Source organism: Mustelus asterias, chromosome 18 (assembly GCF_964213995.1).
Source record: "Mustelus asterias chromosome 18, sMusAst1.hap1.1, whole genome shotgun sequence".
NCBI classification, from domain to species: Eukaryota; Metazoa; Chordata; class Chondrichthyes; order Carcharhiniformes; family Triakidae; genus Mustelus; species Mustelus asterias.
In genome coordinates this window covers 38813689-38835256 of record NC_135818.1, presented here as the reverse complement: position 1 = coordinate 38835256, position 21568 = coordinate 38813689, and the positions used below count along the sequence as shown (strand labels likewise).

Below are 21568 nucleotides of genomic sequence, written 5' to 3'. Positions count from 1 at the left end.
TCCCACTCCAGGACTTGACAACAATAAAAAACTTGACTGACACTCCAGAGCAGTACTGAGGGAATACTGCACTGCTAGATATAAACTTTTTGGATGGCATATAAAATGGAGGCCCCCATTAACCGTCATAGTTGGATAGAAATAATCCCGTGGCACTATTCTAACATCGCAAAAATTAATTATCTGGTTATAATCACATTGTAGTTTGTGGGAGTTTGCTATTTGCAAATTAGATGTCCTGATTCCTATGTTACAACAGTGACTGTACTTCAAAAGAACTTCTTAGCTGTAAAGTGCTTTGAAATGTCCTGCAGCCATGAAAAGTGCGATAGAAATTATTTTGTTCTTTTTTTCTTTCCAGTCTCTACCAAAAAGCTTTTCCTGAGTTGGCATGACGATCAGTGCTGCTACATGATGAAGGCCTGTCACTGTGTGGGCATGTCATAAATAAGTGAAAATCAACTTTAACATCAGTCCTCCACTAACATTTAAACCCTAAAATGTAGGACCTACATACAAGCTAGGCAAATGATAACATTTGGTGGAAGCCATGCTGACCTCAGTGAGACAAATTTCAAGCTCCTCCAAGTACAGCAAGTTCCCAAGTATATTTCAGACCTCATCCACCCCAGGTCAACCAGTATACATGTGGATCAAAGCCAGAAAATCTGAAGTGTGATGCTTTAATGACAGAAGGGACATAGTGGAGTTTAAAAATCTGTGAGCTTTTAATACCTGGATCAACTTCTTGTTATCAGGGGAATGGAAGTGCTTGGACTATCTCTCTCAAAATGTTGCAGGAGTAAGCTATTGCAGTTACAGAATCAGAGAATCACTACAATGCAGAAGGAAGCCATTTGGCCGATTGAGTGTACACCGACTCTCCAGCAGAGCACCTTACTCAGGTCCACACCCCACTTTATCCCCGTAACCCCATGCATTTACCACACAGCTCCCTCTAACCTACACATCTTGGGATACTAAGGGGTAATTTACCATGGCCAATCCACCTAATCTACACGTTTTTGGACTGTGAGAGGAAAACCAGAGCACCAGAGGAAACCCATGCAGACATGGAGGAATGTGCAAACTCCATACAGACGGTCACCCAAGGCTGGAATCGAACCCTGCTGAGGTACAATGGTCAATGGAAGAAGTTGGAAGGTGCTGTGAGGCGGCAGTACTAACCACTGTACCATCGTGCCGCTCAAAACATCCTGAGGAAGTTTTTCTTCAATTGCTAGCCTCAGCTCCCACATGGGACCCACTTCTGTTGATGAACAGGCTAATGCTTGCTCTCAACAGGCCATCAAACACCCAACCTGGGAATATCTACGATGGTTGCGCACCCAGTTGTGCCAATATCCTTCTTGCAGAAATTGCAGCCTCATGGTGTCCATTGTGTTATAGGTTATAGGTAGAATACATTGTATTTACCTTGACAGCTCTTTTAGGGGTCTCAGCAATGATGGGAGGCAAGATTCCTTTGTAAAAGCCAAGAATCCTAATAAAAGAAAAAACATATTTCATTTTCAAATTTCAAAAAAACGCAGTATACCTAAATATTTTTGCGGGTGAATATGTGGTTTGCTAATCTGAGTTTGTGAAAATAATATGGACTGCTAATTTTTTCTTCTAAATTTATCTAATAGTGGTGAAAATCTCTAAGATCTTCTTGATGAAAGTCCACAATTACTATAAGTAATTAAGTGGTGCGTACTTGTTTTTTTATCCTCCCAGCAAAGCATATTGTGTGATAACTAGGTCAGTTACCGAGATAAAACAAACTCCATTCTCTGAATGATGATTCTTTCTGGACACTGCCCATATAACTTTTAGCTGGCAAAATCAATTAGAAGTAAAGGAGGAAATGGGAAAAGGAACTTAAGGAGCACTTTGTAATTAGGAAAAGAAGCCGGATGTTATGTTTGCTCTCCAGGATAATTGTGGATAATCGTAGTCAGCGGTTTTGGCAGAAGAAAAGTAGAACTTGGTATGGTTCAGGCAGATCCAGTGATGGATGGCTAAGACAGACATGTTCAAGATTGCATTCCATGGACTTGAAAAAGCAAAGATGGGATACATACCAAGGGAAATGACTGGGATTGGAAACAAGCTAATTAATAAGGTGAAAGAGTGGTTGAGCAAACTGATGGCTGCTGAGGTACAATGGTCAATGGAAGAAGTTGGAAGGTGCTGTTGTGAGCTACTTGTGGGACATTTTTTCTCAGGATTTTTAAGCAAGTGGTCAGTAAAGGTCTTCCTATAGCAAAGTAGAGAGGCCACAGAAAATGGTGAGGTAAGGGAGTGGTCATGAATATGGATAGGAAAGTAAATATAGAAGGAGATTTTAATGAAGGACAAGGGAACAGTGAATTATAAGAAGAGGGCAAAGGGAACTGATGTGCTCCAAAAGTACCAACATTGAGATTTCTTGGAGGAAATTAATATAGGTGTCTTTAGGAGATAATGAGTGTGAAACTTACATGGGGCAGTGTGGGAACAAGGGGATAGTGGTCAATGAGCATTTTAAAGTTATAGAAACTGAGGTAGAGGAGGGTGAAGTGCTGGAGTAGAGACATTAGAATAGGAGGAAAACAAGTTATGATGGATAGCAGCAAAATAGGGATAATTCAGTAACATGGGAATGGAATCAAGCTAAGATGGGAATCAGCAGGAATAGATCAGTTAGCTTTGTGCAGAGTGAAATCTCTCAATTGAGGTGCAGAAACTGAAGATTTGTAAGCAGGACATACATTGGTATAGAAGCAGTCCGTCTGAAAATAAAGTCTGAGTAGAAATAGGCAATGGAGTCAGATCCTAGTAAATCCAAGAAGCCAGGGAATTTAGATGAGAAAGCAGTTTTCTGCCCTTGGTTCAATAGATTGCTAGAGTAAAGCTAGCAGCGCTCCTACGTACAGCCCTGAAGTCCAGCAAGTAATAGTAGCAGGCAGGGGATAGGCATGGCAGGTTGGAACAATTTACCTTCAACTTAATCTACTCTAAAGAGAATGAGGTGCAGAGCAGAATCATGGGAGAAGACACATGGGAAGAGAATAGTGGAGTTCAAGAAATTGAAAATGAGCAGTCTCAGCCATCAAAAAGTGCATATAAAATACATAACGCTCTGGACCAGGGCTAGACAATGTGCTCTATACCAGTAACTTTACGTACTGGGAGCAAGTTGTAATTAAAGGGATTTGCTGTATGTTTGAATTTAAAATTAAATGTTATCATAAAAATGAACAGATTGCAGATTCACAGCAGAAGTAATAGTTCAACCGAAGAGAATTTACGGATATTATGGTGCGAATGAATTATTCCAAAACTTTGCAAAGGAATACAGATTCATTCATGTAAGCAACTCACCTAATTATCCTCAGGCAAATGGACAAGCTGAAAGAGCTTCTCGAATGAATATCATAATTTAGTTCTTCTGAGTGAATCTGAGCCTCACCACTACGTTGGTGGCAGGAGAGATGTAGGAGGATTATGTAACTCGGATAAAGGCTTAGAGGGAGATGTAGAGTAAAGGGTTTACATCAGAAGCACATAATGCTGGTTTAATGATAATGAAACATTACATGATTAACAAAGATCAAGAGGAAGAAGTTCCAACCTCCTGCAGAGGTCCTAATATGTATATAGCGGCTGTAAATAAAGAATAATGGTTTTAACAAACTACAATCTCAAGCAGTTTAGGACAGTTTGGGACAGTAGACAAACTCCAGAGAACTTTGTCAGGACCACAAACACACAGCAAAACAAATGCCTTTTGGAAATCCAAATAAGAACATAAGAACACAAGAAATAGGAGCAGGAGTCGGCCACCTAGCCCCTCGAGCCTGCCCCGCCATTCAACAAGATCATGGCTGATCTGAAGCGAATCAGTTCCACTTACCCGCCTGCTCCCCATATCCCTTAATTCCCTTATTGATCAGAAATCTATCTACCCGTGATTTAAACGTATTCAACGAGGTCGCCTCCACCACTTCAATGGGCAGAGAATTCCAGAGATTCACTACCCTCTGAGAGAAGAAGTTCCCCCTCAACTCTGTTCTGAACCAGCCCCCACTTATTTTGAGGCTGTGCCCTCTAGTTCTGGTTTCCCTTCTAAGTGGAAAGAATCTCTCTACCTCTACCCTATCCAGCCCCATCATTATCTTATATGTCTCTATAAGATCACCCCTCAGCCTTCTAAACTCCAATGAGTACAGACTCAATCTGTTCAAATACACTACAGATACTCGTTCACCTTTATCAATTGCATAAAGAATCCTTAAAAAACTCCAATCCCTTTCATAAGGAGAGGGGGAAGTGTCGAGGTATTGTCACTGGACTAGTAATCCAAAGACCCAGGGCAATGTATTGGAGGCCCAGGTTCAAATCACACCACAGCAGAATGTGAAATTTGAATTCAATCAAAAAGAATCTGATGACCATAAGACCACTGTGGATTATCTTTAAAACCCATCTGGTTCACTAATTTGCTTTAGAGAAGGAAATCTGCCTTCCTTACCTGGTCTGGCCTATACGTGGCTCTAGATCCACCGCAGTGTGATTGATGTTTAAATGTCCTCTAAAATGGCCATTCAGTTGAAGGCCAATTAGGGATGGGCATTAAATGCTGGCCTAGCCAGCAAAACCAGATCTCATAAATGATTTTTAAAAATCATGTTGACTTTGTCTGATTGTATTATGATTTTCTAAATGTTCTGCTGCTACCTCCATTGTAATGATTTCTCGGAGTTCCCCAATGAGAGATGCACTCTGCTTTCCTCCATTTTTGAATAATGGTGCCACATTTTCAGCTTTCCAATCCACTTGTACATTTTTAGAATCTAGGGAATTTTGGAAGATCACATCAAATGCATCCATTAGCTCTGCACTTCCTTTAAGACCAGAGGGTGCAGGCCAAAAGGTCCACGGGGCTTGTCAGCCTTTAGTCCCATTAGTTTTCCTCATACTTTTTCTCTAGTGATGTTGATTGTCTTAATTTCCTCTTCCCCTTTTGCCCCTTGCTTTTCTTCTACTTTGAAGACGGACACAAAATACCTGTTGAAAGTTTTTTTTATTCATTCATGGCATGTGGGCTTCACTGGACAGGCCAGCATTCATTGCCCATCCCTAATTGTCCTTGAGAAGGTGATGGTGAGCTGCCTCCCTGAACTGCTATAGTACGTGTGATGTATGTACACCCACAGTGCTGTTAGGCTGTTAGGGAGGAAGTTCAAGAATTTTGATCCAGTGACAGTGAAGGTATGGCAAGATATTTCCAAGTTAGAATGGTAAATGACTTGAGGGGAACCTCCGGGTGGTGATGTTCCCTTGTATCCGCTGCTCTTGTCTTTCTAGATGGTAGTTGTGGGTTTGGAAGGTGCTGTCTAAGGAACCTTGATGAGTTACATAGAAACATAGAAAATAGGTACAGGGGTAGGCCATTCAGCTTTTCGAGCCTGCACCACCATTCAATGTGATCATGGTTGATCATGCACTTTCAGTATCCCACTCTGGCTCCCTCCCCCATACCCCTTGATCCCTGTAGCCACAAGGGCCACATCCAGCTCCCTCTTGAACATATCTAACAAACTGGTTGCAACAGCTTTCTGTGGTAGAGAATTCCATAGGTTCACAACTTTCTGAGTGAAGGAGTTCTTCCTCATCTCACTCTTGAATGGCTTACTCCTTATTCTTAGTCTGTGACCTCTAGTTCTGCATTTCCCCAATATCAGGAACATTCTTCCTGCATCTCGCCTGTCCAGTCGCATCAGGATTTTATATGTTTCCCTGAGATCCCTCTCATTCTTCTAAATTCCGGTGAGTACAAGTCCAGTTGGTCCAATCCCTCTTCATATGTTAGTCCTGCCATTCCAGGAATCAGTCTGGTGAACCTTCGCTGGATTCCCTCAATAGCAAAAATGTCCTTCCTCAGACTAGGAGACCAATACTCAAGGTGTGACCTCACCAAGGCCCAGCAAGACATCCTTTCTCCTATACTCAAATTCTCTTGCAATAAAGGCCAGCATGTTATTAGCTTTCCTCACTGCCTGCTGTACCTGTATGCCAACCTTCGGCGATTATTCCACGATGACATCCAGGTCATGTTGCACTTCCCCTTTTCCGAAACTGCGACCATTTAGATAATAATCTTCCTTCCTGTTCTTACCACCAAAGTTGATGACCTCACATTTATCCACATTATATGGCATTTGCCAAGTATTTGCCTACTCAGCCATCCTGTCCAAGTCACCCTTCAGCCTCAGCATCCTCCGCCACCCAGTTGAGTGTCGTCTGCAAATTTGGAGATACTGCATTCAATTCCTTTGTCTAAATCATTAATGTATATTGTGAATAGCTGGGGTACCACCACTGAACCCTGTGGTACCTACTAGTCACTGTCTGCCACTCTGAAAAGGTCCCATTTATTCCCACGCTCTGCTTCCTGTCTGCCAACCAGTTCTCTATCCACGTCAATACATTACCACCAATACCATGAGCTTTTATTTTGCTCACTAATCTCTTGTGTGGGACCTTGTCAAAAGTCTTTTGAAAGTCCAGATACACAACATCCACTGGTTCACCCTTGTCCACTCTACTGGTCACATCCTCAAAAGTTCCAAAAGATCTGTCAAGCGCAATTTCCCTTTAGTGAATCCATGCTGACTTGGGCCGATTTGCTACCTTCCAATCCAATGGAACTCTTCCGGAGTCTATAGAATGCTGGAAAATGATCACCAATGCATCCACTATTTCTAGGGCCACTTCCTTGAGTACGCTGGGATGCAGAGCATCAGGCCCTGGGGACTTATCGGATTTTAAACCCAGCAATTTCCATAATACAATTTCATGACCAGTAAGGATTTCCTTCAGTTCCTCCTTCATGCTAGACCTTCTGTCCCCTAGCATTTCTGGAAGGTTATTTGTGTCCTCCTTAGTGAAGACAGATCCAAAATATTTGTTCAGCTGGTCTGCCATCTCTTTGTTGCCCATTATGAATTCATCTGATTCTAACTTTAAGGGACCTATGTTTGTCTCCACCAGTCTTTTTCTCTTCACATAACTACAGACGCTTTTGCAGTCAGTTTCTATCTTTTCTGCAAGCCTACTCTCATATTCTATTTTCCCCTTCCGAATTAAACCCTTTGGCCTCCTCTGCTGGATTTTAAATTTCTCCCAGTCCTCAGGTTTGCTGCTTTTTCAGGCCAATTTATATGCCTCCTCTTTGGCTTTGACACTATCCCTGATTTCCCTTGTTAGCCATAGATGAGCCACCTTCCCTGTTTTACTCTTACGCCAGACAGGGATGTACAGTTTTTGAAATTTATCCATGTGTTTTTTAAATGTCTGCCATTGCCTATCCACTGTCAACCCGTTAACTATCCTTTGCCAGCTTATCCTAGCCAATGCACAACTCATACCATCAAAGTTAACCTTCCTCAAGTTCAGGATCCTAGTTCCTGCAATGCATCTTGTAGATGGTACACACTGCTGTTACTGTACTTATCTGTCATTTCCCTATTTCCCATTGGCCTGAACTTGAAATGACAGATTTCAACTCCACTCCAATTTTTTTTAAGCTCAAATTTCTTTCCATCCTATTCCACCCACCTGACCTTTCAACTCAAGACTGGGTGAGATCCAGGCAATTCATTACATCCCTGGGGCCTAGTGTTGAGTGCAGTTCAGTCGGATGTAAGATTTATGGCACCAGTTGTTGTAAACAGGGTGGGGGGAATGGGGATGTGTCGGGATGGGTCCAGTCAGGCCTCAGTGTGGTTGGGTGAGGAGACAGGTGTTGGGTTAAGCCTTTGAGGCAGAGTTGCTGAAAGTCAGGAGTTGGGCCCTGGGGAAACTGCTAATTTGGGAGGGGTAATCCTGTTTTGGGGAGTAGAGGCATTGGTGTTCCATGGGGAAGGGGAGTTCCTAGTTCCTGGGAGGTTGGGGGAATCCTGTGGTTGGGTGGAATTCTGAGAGGGTGGGGATTTGATTTGATTTATTTTTGTCACACGTATTGGTATACAGTGAAAAGTATTGTTTCTTGTGCGCTATACAGACAAAGCATACCATTCATAGAGTACATCGGGGAGAAGGAAAGGAGAGGGTGCAGAATGTAGTGTTACAGTCATAGCTAGGTTGTAGAGAAAGACCAGCTTAATATAAGTTTATGGACCTACCTTAATATAAGGTAGGTCCATTCAAAAGTCTGACGGCAGCAGGAAAGAAGGTGTTCTTGAGTTGGTTGGTACATGTTCTCAGACTTTTGTATCTTTTTCCCGATGGAAGAAGGTGGAAGAGAGTACGTCCGAGTTGCATGGGGTCCTTGATTGTGCCGGCTGCTTTTCTGGGGCAGCAGGGAAGTGTAGACAGAGTCAATGGATGGAAGGCTGGTTTGTGTGATGGATTGAGCTTCGCTCGCAACCCTTTGTAGTTTCTTGCAGTCTTGGTCAGAACAGGATCCATACCAAGCTGTGATACATCCGGAAAGGATGCTTTCTATGGTGCAGCTGTAAAACGTGGTAAGAGTCATAGTGGACATACCGAATGCTGAATTTCCTTAGCCTACTAAGAAAGTAGAGGCATTGGTGGGCTTTCTTAACTATAGCGTCTGTGTGGAGGGACCAGGGCAGGTTTTTGGTGATCTGGGCACCTAGAAACTTGAAGTTCTTGACCATTTCCACTTCAACCCCATTGATGTAGACAGGGGCATGTTCTTACTCTACTTCCTGAAGTCGCTGATTATTTCCTTCGTTTTACTGACATTAATATTGTCGTCGCATCATTTCACCAGATTCTCTATCTCTTTCCTGTACTCTGTCTCTTCATTGTTTGGTGGTGTCATCAGCAAACTTGAAAATGAAGTTGGAGCAGAATTTGGCCACAAAGTCAGAAGCATATAAGGAGTATAGAAGAAGTTGAGGACACAGCCTTGTGAGGCAATGGTGTTGAGGATAAACATAGAGGAGGTGTCATTGCCTATCCTTACTGATTGCGGTCTGTGGGTTAGGAAGTTGAGGATCCAGAGAGGGAGAAGCCAAGCCCTAGTCCACGGAGTTTGGAGTTGAGTTTTGTCGGAATAATGGTGTTGAAGGCTGAGCTGTAGTCAATAAACGGGAGTCTGACATAAGTGTCTTCGTTATCCAGTAGTCACCATGGGGTGTCGATGGGGAGAGGGAGTAGGGGTGAAGGGAATCCTCTGAGGTCCCGAGAAGGTGGGGTGAGTCCTTTTGGTGGGGGGGGGGGGGGGGGGAAGAATCTGTGTGGATTTGTACAATAGTTACCCAGAAGTGGTTTCAATTCTAACTTTTTATGAATCTATTGATGTAACATAGTCGGAGCCATCTGAAATTTGATTTAAATCGCATTTTCTGGTGGTACCTGGTGTAAAGCAATTACCCAACCTCAGTTTGCACTTCAAAGGCAATTGCTATACTAATGTTACCTGAAACATTCGGGCAGTGGGGGATGAGATCCCCAGGGCATCTTTGGGGTATGCCCTAGTTACACTGCCAAGGGATCAACACTCTTTGTCACTACTCTTTTCCTTTTTAGACATTTGTGGAAGCTTTCAGTCAGGTTTTATGTTTTTGCTAGTTTTCTGTCATACTCCAATTCCTCCCTCTTTGCTGGCTTTATTCCTTGGCTAGTTTCTAAAACTTCCTCAATCTTCTGGCCTACCAGGAACCCCTACAGCATTGTTTATCTATACTTTCAATTCCACCATATTGAAGTCCTGGCACAATGATCTCCATGGGAGTTGCTGGGAAGTTTCAACTCTAATGCGCAATTTCCCATCTTTCCCTGGACCCACTGCGAATTTTCTGACTCTCAGTTAGAGACGGAGACATGGTACAGTTCCGCAGTGCTAACTACTGTACCTCACTATTGCACCACAAAGCATCCTAGCCCCACAATGACCCTCCAAGCAATATGGGTGCATCTCTTTCAATATTATTAGAAAATATAAGCTATAGTACATACACAAATCAAATTAATTAAAGCCTTCACTTCACCAAGTGGTGAACCATTGAATACCATCAAGGATTGCAAACTCACATGCACCACATAACCAAATACACTTCAGCTACTCTATCATTAAATAGTCAAACCTGGGCTGAGCTCAATAAAGAAATGATTACATTCAATAAATTGTCAATTATTCAAAATAAATGATGCAATTAAAGATTGGCTAAGATTCACACCCTGCCAGAATATCATCAGGAACTGGACACCACTGTGAAATTTCTCAATTTCGCTAAGAGCTCCAAAATGTCCAGTCTTCAAACTGTCAAAATAGCTTGTCTGACTGTATTATGAGAGAGTTTTCCACCCAGCCAGTATATGGAAAGACAACCAGATACAGGATTTGGGATCTTGCGAAAATCACCATTTTTTTCTGAAGGAATAACTACCAGGAATTGGATACTGTAATGACTTCAACGAGACACATGAGGTTGGCCTCTTGGAGTATGACACCCTGATTGAGGTCATAATTGCTTGCCCAATCAGAGAGCCTCACCTGTACATAAAAATAGGAGTATCAGGTCCACTGGCACTCTGGACTACTCTATGAGTAGAATAAACTTTGTAAGTGAAGGGTATCTGGTAAAGGGATGCCAGCCTCTGAGGGGTTATTTCAGATACTTTTTCATTTGCAGAGTTACAGCTCTTCTGAATGATCTTTACAACTGTGCCATTATGGGATGTGATCTCAGACTAGATGCTGACCATTACTGTATGGGTGATGTCAAAGATGCTGTGTGGGATTTCCTGGACTAGCAATAATGTTATTTTTCTGCCTATTGCTTCTTTCCTCTAGGTATATTTTAAACCCTAGCAATGATGCTGCTGAGCTGCCATCCCTCTGATTGAGGCACCAGCTCTTGGATGCAGGCTGCAAAATGGTTTCTGTTTTGCTGCAATGAAAGAGTAGCAGTATAATACCTGAGTCCAATTCCAAACAAGGTGATCTGAGACCTCCTGGAAAAGGTGCAACAGTGGATTTCACAATGCATTGATTTCAATTTCAGTGCACTGCAAAATTCAGTTTAATGAGTGCTCACAACTGATCTGTTGAAGCTCCTGGTGATATTATAAATTTACTTAAATGTATTGAGATTTAAGCTCTTTCTTGACTAGGAGGATTCAAATCAGAACCTGACAGGAACTCGGCAGTATAAACACTGTTGCTGAACACACCAAAATGGCAAAGTACTAATGTTTTTTTAATAACTTCTGGATGTAGCTATTCAAGCAATTCATTAAAAAAATGTTGCCAGTGTAATACCTAATAAAATATGATTTGACTGTTTTGTTAAACATTGTCAGCATTCAAATCTACAACTTATATAACTGTTGATTATTTGAAGATGTTAAAAGGAAGAGTGGCTATTTCATTTTGTTACGAATTGAAACTCTTGTCCCGAGAAAGGACAAAATATGAACAAACTCTTGAACACACAGTAACAGCTGGATAAGAATTTGAAGTCATTGAATGATGTAAGAAAATATAGCTAATTTTTAGAAAATTAAATAATATGGATGTGAAGATAAAAAAAATATAAATACTATAATTTTTATAATAGATGCATTTTGATAAGCAGTTTGTCAGAAATATGTTTCAATATTTGGTTAATGAATGGCACACGTGCTATGGGGTCATTTCTTGGTATTCTATCTTTCATTTAATCCAATTTAACAGAAATCTTGATGCATGAACTTGAGGATCAAGAATGGAAGACAATACCTACAGTTCATTTCATCAGTGGCCCATTTCACTGCTGTAACTTTTATCTTACAGCCTACAGTTAGATAGAAATCACTTTGCTAAGCAAGAAAAATGTGTTAACCATTTACTGCACAAGATCTAAGACTTCATAAATTGAATGCATAGGCTTTGTAGGTTTTCTTTTTTCTCAATGCATTGTTTAACATTGTAAGATGGGTTCAGCCTAAACGATTGCTAGCAATCTGCACCAGAACTGGTATTTCTAGTACTCAACAGTGCAGAGGTCACTTTTCACAATGCAGCTTCACCTAAAGATCTTTTTCAGTGCAAGAATGTCAGCTGTTCAGAAATGAATAACAGTTGCCAAGAAAATCTGACACAATGGCTGTGATCCATGAATCCATTAGTTATTTAAACAAACGATGCTGCTGTTCTTTTAAGCAATCTTGCAGTAATTAACTTTTTCCAACACATTTGATAATGTAAAACTAAAACATTATCTGTTTAAGATACAAATAAAGGAATTATGATGTTGGATAAATGTCAATAGATGACTTTCAAAAAGATAAAAAATATCCTCTATGTTCATTAGAATCATCAAGATGTTATTGAAATGCATGTAAGCCTGGTTTTAGGGTCATTGTGAATGGCTTAATTTTGGAGAAGTAAACATGGAAGAGAAAAGCCTTCCTTAAGCCAAAGAAGAAAAAAATGAGAGGCTCAAAAGACTTGGGTAAATAGGTAACGGCCTGCATTATATTGCAAAAACATTGCAAATCACCTTGTGGTGATCTGGGTCCTTGTATAGTACATACAATGAGAGAAAAGGGAAAGGTTGGTTTATGGCAAATTGCCATATGGGAAAAAGCTTCTGACAATCCACTCTGTCCAGGTGTCACTATAATGCTAACTCAAGCTAGTTAGAATATATGCCAGTACATTCAATTGTCACACAATCCTACGTATATATTTAAAGGGAAGAATGCACTTTCCAAGATTCCTGAATTGCCCAATGTTTGTTGTAACTGAGGAGATAAATCATTTCTGTATGTTACATCTGTGAGTCACGGCATGACTCAAGTGGTCAAATAATCTGACATGACATTGAAAAAAGCATCTTGGGTTTGATCTTATTGCTACCATGGTCAAATGTATTTGAAATGGAAAAGCCTGTCATTTGTTTCAGAATGGGTTTGGGGCCATGTTACGACAGAGACCAATATTTTAAGATGTGATTCTGAGCTGCTGAATGGATAGTGGGATCTAAAGGGGCAAATTTGGTGACACCTAAAAATGGACAGAGCAAGGAAAATTACAGCACTGAAACAGGCCCTTCGGCCCTCCAAGCCTGCACCGACCATGCTGCCTGACTGAACTAAAACCCCCTACCCTTCCAGAGACCATATCCCGCTATTCCCATCCTATTCATGTATTTGTCAAGACGCCCCTTAAATGTCATTATTGTATCTGCTTCCAGTACCTCTCCCGGCAGCGAGTTCCAGGCACCCATCACCGCCCCTCGCACCTTAAACCTATGCCCCCTAGTAATTGACTCTTCCACCCTGGGAAAAAGCTTCTGACAATCCACTCTGTCCATGCCCCTCATAATCTTGCAGACTTCTATCAGGTCACCCTTCAACCTCTGTCATTCCAGTGAGAACAAACCAAATTTCTCCAACCTCTCCTCATAGCTAATGCCCTCCATACCAGGCAACATCCTGGTAAATCTTTTCTGTACCCTATGGGGATCTCGATGTACAATTGATCAATGCCCATTCTTTCTGATGCAGACAGCATACAAACTTCATACTACCAGCTAAGTTAAATAATTTTTGCATGTAGTCCAGCACTAAACATACTGTTGAATGACTGAGGCAGTGAGTACCACTGAGCACCAACCTCCAGGATGCCGTGCAGGGGAGGGTCTCGGCCACTGTCACCATGGCTATTGTGAAATTAGTTTTGGTAAAATTATAAGAACATAAGAACATAAGAAATAGGAGCAGGAGTAGGCCATCTAGCCCCTCGAGCCTGCCCCGCCATTCAATAAGATCATGGCTGATCTGACGTGGATCAGTACCACTTACCCGCCTGATCCCCATAACCCTTAATTCCCTTACCGATCAGGAATCCATCCATCCGCGCTTTAAACATATTCAGCGAGGTAGCCTCCACCACTTCAGTGGGCAGAGAATTCCAGAGATTCACCACCCTCTGGGAGAAGAAGTTCCTCCTCAACTCTGTCTTAAACCGACCCCCCTTTATTTTGAGGCCGTGTCCTCTAGTTTTATCTTCCTTACTAAGTGGAAAGAATCTCTCCGCCTCCACCCTATCCAGCCCCCGCATTATCTTATAAGTCTCTATAAGATCCCCCCTCATCCTTCTAAACTCCAACGAGTACAAACCCAATCTTTAAAATAAGATTGGGTTTGTAATAAAATGATAACAATTGTAAAATTTCATGGTTCTGTTAGAAAAGGTAGTTTTTTTCTGTAGTTAAAAGAAGCAGATGCAAGCAGTACATAGACTGAAACATTGTATCGTGAGCCTAGGCAGTAATGCTGCCAAGGCAACAGGTTGTTTTTGAATTTTAATCAATCAGTTTAAACTATGCATTTGAATAGCAGCAGCCTATCAGATTAGAATTTGATGTTTTCATAACCTGTAAACCAATCCTATTGTGGGGATTTTAGTATGTCATCAGAGGTATAAGAACCAGCTCCCATCGTGAACCTTTGGGCAGTTATCGTGGTGCCATCTTCCTGGCATGACTGCCTGAGAGTCCATCGTTAGCGCTTAAATGCAGCTCTTCCTTATTAACGCTGTACAGCTGCAGCCACATTGGGCAAGTCACACGCCTAGAGGGTCCATGCTGACAAGAATTGCATCGAGATTCTTTAATTTCAAATTGACAATGAATTTACACCTCTCTCAATTTTATTTCCATGGATTTTCAATGGAAATATCAAATGGAAGATTTGCCATTGCCCGTTTTATACTATCACTCAAAATTGGTTACTCTGGCTATTCTAACTGAAATATTATCCTTCCTTGCTACAGTTATAACTAGATTCTTTCCAAAAATTAAAATTCCCAAGAAAATGTTATGAATTTGTTATACAAATGAGACATTGTCATGTTGAACTTATAGTCCAACCTGGCAATAGTTGTTTTTTCATATTTTGTTCAGTAAGTGGTTCAAAGTTTTACTTCTATAGTAAAAGTACACAATCCTTCTAATTTATTTTAGTCTAAAAATTCTATTAAACAAATGTTTCTAAAAGAGCAAAGTATCTTTTCCATAACTCAATTTTATTCTTGAAAGTCAAGAAGAGTCTTCTCTATTTTTAAAACTAATTTTAAAAAAAACATGCAGAGTAGTCTCCATCTATCACCTTAAGTTCACAAAGCAGTAACTTGATATATGACAAATATTACAAGCTAAATGGCTGATGCCCATTATTAATGGGGTTTGCTTGCCATTGATCGGAGACTGTCACTGAAGGATTGCAGAGCAAACAGAGTGGATTGAAACTTGCACGCAACAGTCTGTCACCGTGTGTGTGAAAGGAGGCATTACCTGAGAAAACTGGCTGTTATCTCAAGGTATAAGCTGTTGCCACTGCTGTTCATGCACAACAGAAACCTGTCAAGGTACCTTGGTATGCCACAATAACCTGATAGTGGTTTAACTACCCCCATCCCCGCCACTCTATTTCTTATTCTTCTTTACGGATCAGCTGAGACCAAGCAGCGTACCTTGCTTTGGAAAATATGATGCCAGCTCTTTATAACAAACTAGTAACAATCAGCAGCAAACTATGCTCTGTCTTGTGTAACAAACTGTTGAACAATGTTAATCCAGAAGATTCCCATTAAATGTCAAACTGACTGTCTCATTTATTCTCTGCTACAATTAACCATTTTTACTTGTTCAATGGTAAACAGAGCAAACTTAATTTGTTTTCTATAGATGTAAAGGTTCATGTCTATTCCTATTATCTCCATGTGGTTTCCCTTTTCTGCTTTAGCCATGTACATAATGTTTCACCAACTATGTACATAAATTATATATCACAGACAAGAATTGCATCACATACTAACAAATATATTTATTAACTGCAATAATATTGCTATGGGAAACTGGTAACATTTTTTGAATGGTGCAGTTGATGTATATGTGCTATCTCAGTGATATGTAGAATAACTGAGTGATCTAGCTCTTCCCCAAAACCTTGATTTGTCAAATATTTTGTTGGTACACAATAACAAGAATTAGGAGCAGGAATAAACTTCTCCATTTGACTCCTCGAACCTGCTCCACCATTCGATCAAAATCATGGCTGATCTGAATGTGGCCTCAACTCCATTTCCCTGTCTGTCACTCATAAGCCTGACTCCTTTGTCAATTAACCCATTTAAATTACTAGTTAGACATTGCGTTGAGACTGAGGTAATAAGGAGATACATAATTGTTTTTAAAAAATTAAACTAATTAAATAAAATAGAGATGGAAGGTCAGGTGATGATACATGCATGATGTGGGAGCTGGTGGAGCTCATTGTGGTTCCCAGTGAGCATGTCTGTAGTAAGTATTGGCTGCATGAGGAACTCCGGCTCAGAGTGGATGAGCTGGATTCTGAGCTTCGGACGCGGCGACACATCAGGTACGGGGAGAGATATCTGGATACTTTTCCAGGAGGCAGTCACACCGCTTAGATTAAATACCCTGAATTCAGCCAGTGGACAGGGACAGGAGAGTGTGGCTGCGAGTGAGGCAGGTAGAAGGATCCAGGAGGTAGGGTTGCAGGAGCCTCAGTCCTCGAACTTGTCCAACAGGTTCGAGATTCTTGTGGGTGGGAACGGGTACTGCAGGGAGGATGTACACCTGGGTAAGAAACCGATTGAGCTCAGTTTGGTCTCCAAGGTCCCACATATTAATGGCCAGGCTGTCTCAGAACATGAAAAATTGCCACTTGAATGATGGGATATTGGTGAATCACATACTAACAAAATGTTGGCTAGAGTCATAGAGGTTTACAGCATGGAAACAGGCGCTACGGCTCAACTTGTCCATGCCACCCTTTTTTTTTAAAACAACTAAGCTCGTCCCAATTGCCCACGTTTGGCCCATATCTCTCGATAGCCATTTTACCCATGTAACTGTCTGGATGTTTTTTAAAAGACAAAATTGTACCCGCCTCTACTACTACCTCTGGCAACTTGTTCCAGACACTCACCACCCTCTGTGAAAGAATTGCCCCTCTAGACCCTTTTGTATCACTCCCCTCTCACCTTAAACCCATGCCCTCTAGTTTTAGACTCCCCTATCTTTGGGGAAAGATATTGACTATCTAGCTGATCTATGCCCCTCATTATTTTATAGATCTCTATTAGATCACCCCTCTGCCTTCTATGCTCCAGAGAAAAAAGTCCAAATGTATCTAGCCCCTCCTTAGAACTAAAACCATCAAGTCCCGGTAGATTCCTAGTAAATCTCTTATAGAACATAGAACATAGAAAGCCACAGCACAAACAGGCCCTTCGGCCCACAAGTTGCGCTGATCATATCCCTACCTCTAGGCCTATCTATAGCCCTCAATCCTATTAAATCCCATGTACTCATCCAGAAGTCTCTTAAAAAACCCCAACGAGTTTGCCTCCACCACCACCGACGTCAGCCGATTCCACTCACCCACCACCCTCTGAGTGAAAAACTTACCCCTGACATCTCCTCTGTACCTACCCCCCAGCACCTTAAACCTGTGTCCTCTCGTAGCAACCACTTCAGCCCTTGGAAATAGCCTCTGAGAGTCTACCCTATCCAGACCTCTCAACATCTTGTAAACCTCTATCAGGTCACCTCTCATCCTTCGTCTCTCCAGGGAGAAGAGACCAAGCTCCCACAACCTATCCTCATAAGGCATGCCCCCCAATCCAGGCAACATCCTTGTAAATCTCCTCTGCACCCTTTCAATGGCTTCAACATCTTTCCTGTAATGAGGTGACCAGAACTGCGCGCAGTACTCCAAGTGGGGTCTAACCAGGGTCCTATAAAGCTGCAGCATTATCTCCCGACTCCTAAACTCAATCCCTCGATTAATGAAGGCTAGTACGCCGTACGCCTTCTTGACCGCATCCTCCACCTGCGAGGCCGATTTAAGAGTCCTATGGACCCGGACCCCAAGGTCCTTCTGATCCTCTACACTGCTAAGAATGGTACCCTTCATATTATACTGCTGCTTCATCCCATTGGATCTGCCAAAATGGATCACTACACACTTATCCGGGTTGAAGTCCATCTGCCACTTCTCCGCCCAGTCTTGCATTCTATCTATGTCTCGCTGCAACTTCTGACATCCCTCCAAACTATCCACAACACCACCTACCTTGGTGTCGTCAGCAAACTTACCAACCCATCCCTCCACTTCCTCATCCAGGTCATTTATGAAAATGACAAACAGCAAGGGTCCCAGAACAGATCCCTGGGGCACTCCACTGGTCACTGACCTCCATGCAGAGAAAGACCCCTCCACAGCCACTCTCTGCCTTCTGCAGGCAAGCCAGTTCTGGATCCACAAGGCAACAGCCCCTTGGATCCCATGCCCTCTCACTTTCTCAAGAAGTCTTGCATGGGGGACCTTATCAAACGCCTTGCTGAAGTCCATATAGACCACATCCACCGCTCTTCCTTCGTCAATGTGTTTGGTCACATTTTCAAAGAACTCAACCAGGCTCGTAAGGCACGACCTGCCCTTGACAAAGCCGTGCTGACTACTTTTGATCATACTAAACTTCTCTAGATGATCATAAATCCTGTCTCTCAGGATCCTCTCCATCAACTTACCAACCACTGAGGTTAGACTCACCGGTCGGTAATTTCCCGGGCTGTCCCTGTTCCCTTTCTTGAATATAGGGACCACATCTGCAATCCTCCAATCCTCCGGAACCTCTCCCGTCTCCATCGACGATGCAAAGATCATCGCCAAAGGCTCCGCAATCTCCTCCCTCGCCTCCCACAGTAACCTGGGGTACATCCCATCCGGTCCCGGCGACTTACCAACCTTGATGCCATTCAATAGTTCCAACACATCCTCTTTCTTTATGTCCACATGCTCGATCCTTTCTGTCCACCGCAAACCAGCAGTACAACCACCCAGATCCCTTTCCACCGTGAATACCGAGGTAAAGTATTCATTAAGCACCTCCGCCATTTCTAACGGTTCCGCACAAACTTTTCCCCCTTCACCTTTTAAGGGTCCTATGCCTTCACATCTCATCCTTTTACTCTTGACATATTTGTAGAAAGCCTTGGGATTCTCCTTAATCTTACCCGCCAAGGTCTTCTCATGACCCCTTCTCGCTCTCCTAATTTCCTTCTTAAGCTCCTTCCTACATCCCGTATACTCCTCTAAATCCTTAACACCTCCTAGCTCTCTGAACCTTCTGTACGCCTCTCTTTTCTTATTCACCAGGTTCATCACAACCTTCGTGCACCACGGTTCCCGTACCCTACCAACACCCCCCTGTCTCATCGGAACGTTGTCATGCAGAGCTCCAGACAAACATTCCTTGAAAATCCTCCACTTTCCTTCGGTACTTTTCCCCAAGAATGCCTCCTTCCAATTTACCCGTCTAATTTCCTCCCTGATGACACTGTATTTCCCTTTACTCCAGAGAAACACTTTCCTAGCCTGCCTGATCCTATCTCTTTCCAATGCTATCGTGAAGGAGATAGAATTATGATCGCTATCCCCAAGATGCTCACCCACCGAGAGATCCTCCACCTGTCCAGGTTCATTAGCCAGCACCAGATCAAGTACAGCCTCTCCTCTAGTAGGCTTATCCACATACTGTGTCAGGAAACTCTCCTGGACACACCTAACAAACTCCTCTCCATCCAAACCCCTAGCCCTAGGGATATTCCAATCTATGTTTGGGAAATTAAAATCTCCCATCACGACAACTCTGTTATTCCTACATCTCTCCAGGATCTGTTTCCCCATCTGCTCCTCAACATCTCTGTTACTATTGGGCGGCCTATAGAAAACACCCAGCAAAGTTACCGACCCCTTCCTGTTCCTAACCTCCACCCACAGAGACTCCGGAGTCAATCCCTCCACGGCGTCCACCTTCTCTACAGCCGTGACACTATCCCTGATCAACAGTGCCACTCCCCCCCCTCTCTTGCCTCCCTCCCTGTCCTTCCTGAAACATCTAAAACCCGGCACCTGAAGCACCCAGTCCTGTCCCTGAGACATCCAGGTCTCCGTAATGGCCACCGCATCACAATTCGAAGCAGCAATCCACGCTCTAAGCTCATCCACTTTATTCACTACACTCCTGGCATTAAAATAGACACATCTCAGACCTTCAGCCTGAGCACTTCCCTCCTCCATCACTCGTCTAACCTCCCTCTTACCCTGTCTACATTCCTTATCTATTTGCGAGCTAACCTCCTCGCTCTCAGTCCCCTCATTTCGATTCCCTCCCCCCAACCTACTAGTTTAAAGTCTCTCCAGTAGCCTTAGCCAACCTTACTCTTCTGCACTCTTTCTAGTTTAATAATATTCTTTCTATAATCGGGTGACCAGAACTGTACACAGTATTCCAAGTGTGGCCGTACCAATGTCTTGTACAACTTCAAGACGTCCCAACCCCTGTATTCATTGTTCTGATCAATGAAACCAAGCATGCCGAATGCCTTCTTCACCACTCTGTCAACCTATGACTCCACTTTCAATGAACTATGAACATGTATCCCTAGGTCTCTTTGTTCTGTAACTCTCCCCAATGCCCTACCATTAACTGAATAAGTCTTACCCTGGTTCGATCTATCAAAATGCATCACCTCGCATTTATCTAAATTAAATTCCATCTGCCATTTGTCAACTCACTGGCCCAATTGGTCAAGATCCCGTTGCAATCCTAGATAACTTTCTTCACTGTCCACTATGCCACCAATCTTGGTATTATCTGCAAACTTACTAACCATGCCTCCTAAAGTCTCATCTAAATCATTAATATAAATGACAAATAACACTGGACCCAACACAGATCCCTGAGGCACACCGCTGATCACAGGCCTCCACTGAGCCCCCTTAACAAAAGGAGCAGCTCCAACATTGTTCCTCTTCAAGAGGCAAGGTAGTTCTACATGGGGCTAGACCAGCTTCCTGATGGGCCTCACTTATGCATCTTTGTCAGTCAAACAGCCTCTTCTCTCCAAGCATAGCTCCACAAATCATACAGATGGTTACAAAAAAGGTAACCCTCTACAACCACACACTATCTTCTGTCATCAGGCCAATTTTGTATCCATTTGGCTAACTCACCCTGGATCCCGTGAGATTTAACCTTGTGCAACAACCTACCATGCGATACCTTGTCAAAGGCTTTGCTAAAGTCCATGTAGCCAACATCAACTGCACTGTCCTCATTCACCTTCTTGGTTACCCCTTCAAAAAACTCAAAATTTGTGAGAGATGATTTTCCACTCACAAAGCCATGCTGACTGTCCCTCATCAGTCCTTGCGTCTCTGAATGCCTGTAGATCCTGTCTCCCAAAATACCTTCTAACAACTTACCCACTACAGATGTGAGGCTCACGAGCCCGCAGTTCCCAAGCTTTTCCCCGCAGCAGGCTTTTCCCTTTTAAACAAAGGCACAACATTTGCCACCCTCCAATCTTCAGGCACCTCACCTGTCGCTGATTCAAATATCTCTGCTAGGGGATCCGCAATTTCCTCCTGAGTCTCCCACAACGTCCTGGGATACACTTCGTCAGGTCCCAGGGATTTATCTACCTTGATGCGCTTTAAGACTTCCAGCCTCCCATCCATT

The 21568-nt window shown here is 42.6% G+C and overlaps 1 protein-coding gene across 1 annotated transcript in view; it reads right to left on the bottom strand.

Annotated features, from left to right (window-relative positions):
- Positions 1-21568, bottom strand: part of slc25a21 (solute carrier family 25 member 21) — a 615256-nt gene that overhangs the window by 69293 nt on the left and 524395 nt on the right. Inside the window, exon 5 of the mRNA XM_078233181.1 lies at positions 1438-1504. Coding sequence (XP_078089307.1) covers positions 1438-1504 — 67 coding nt within the window. The remainder of the gene's footprint in view (positions 1-1437; positions 1505-21568) is intronic.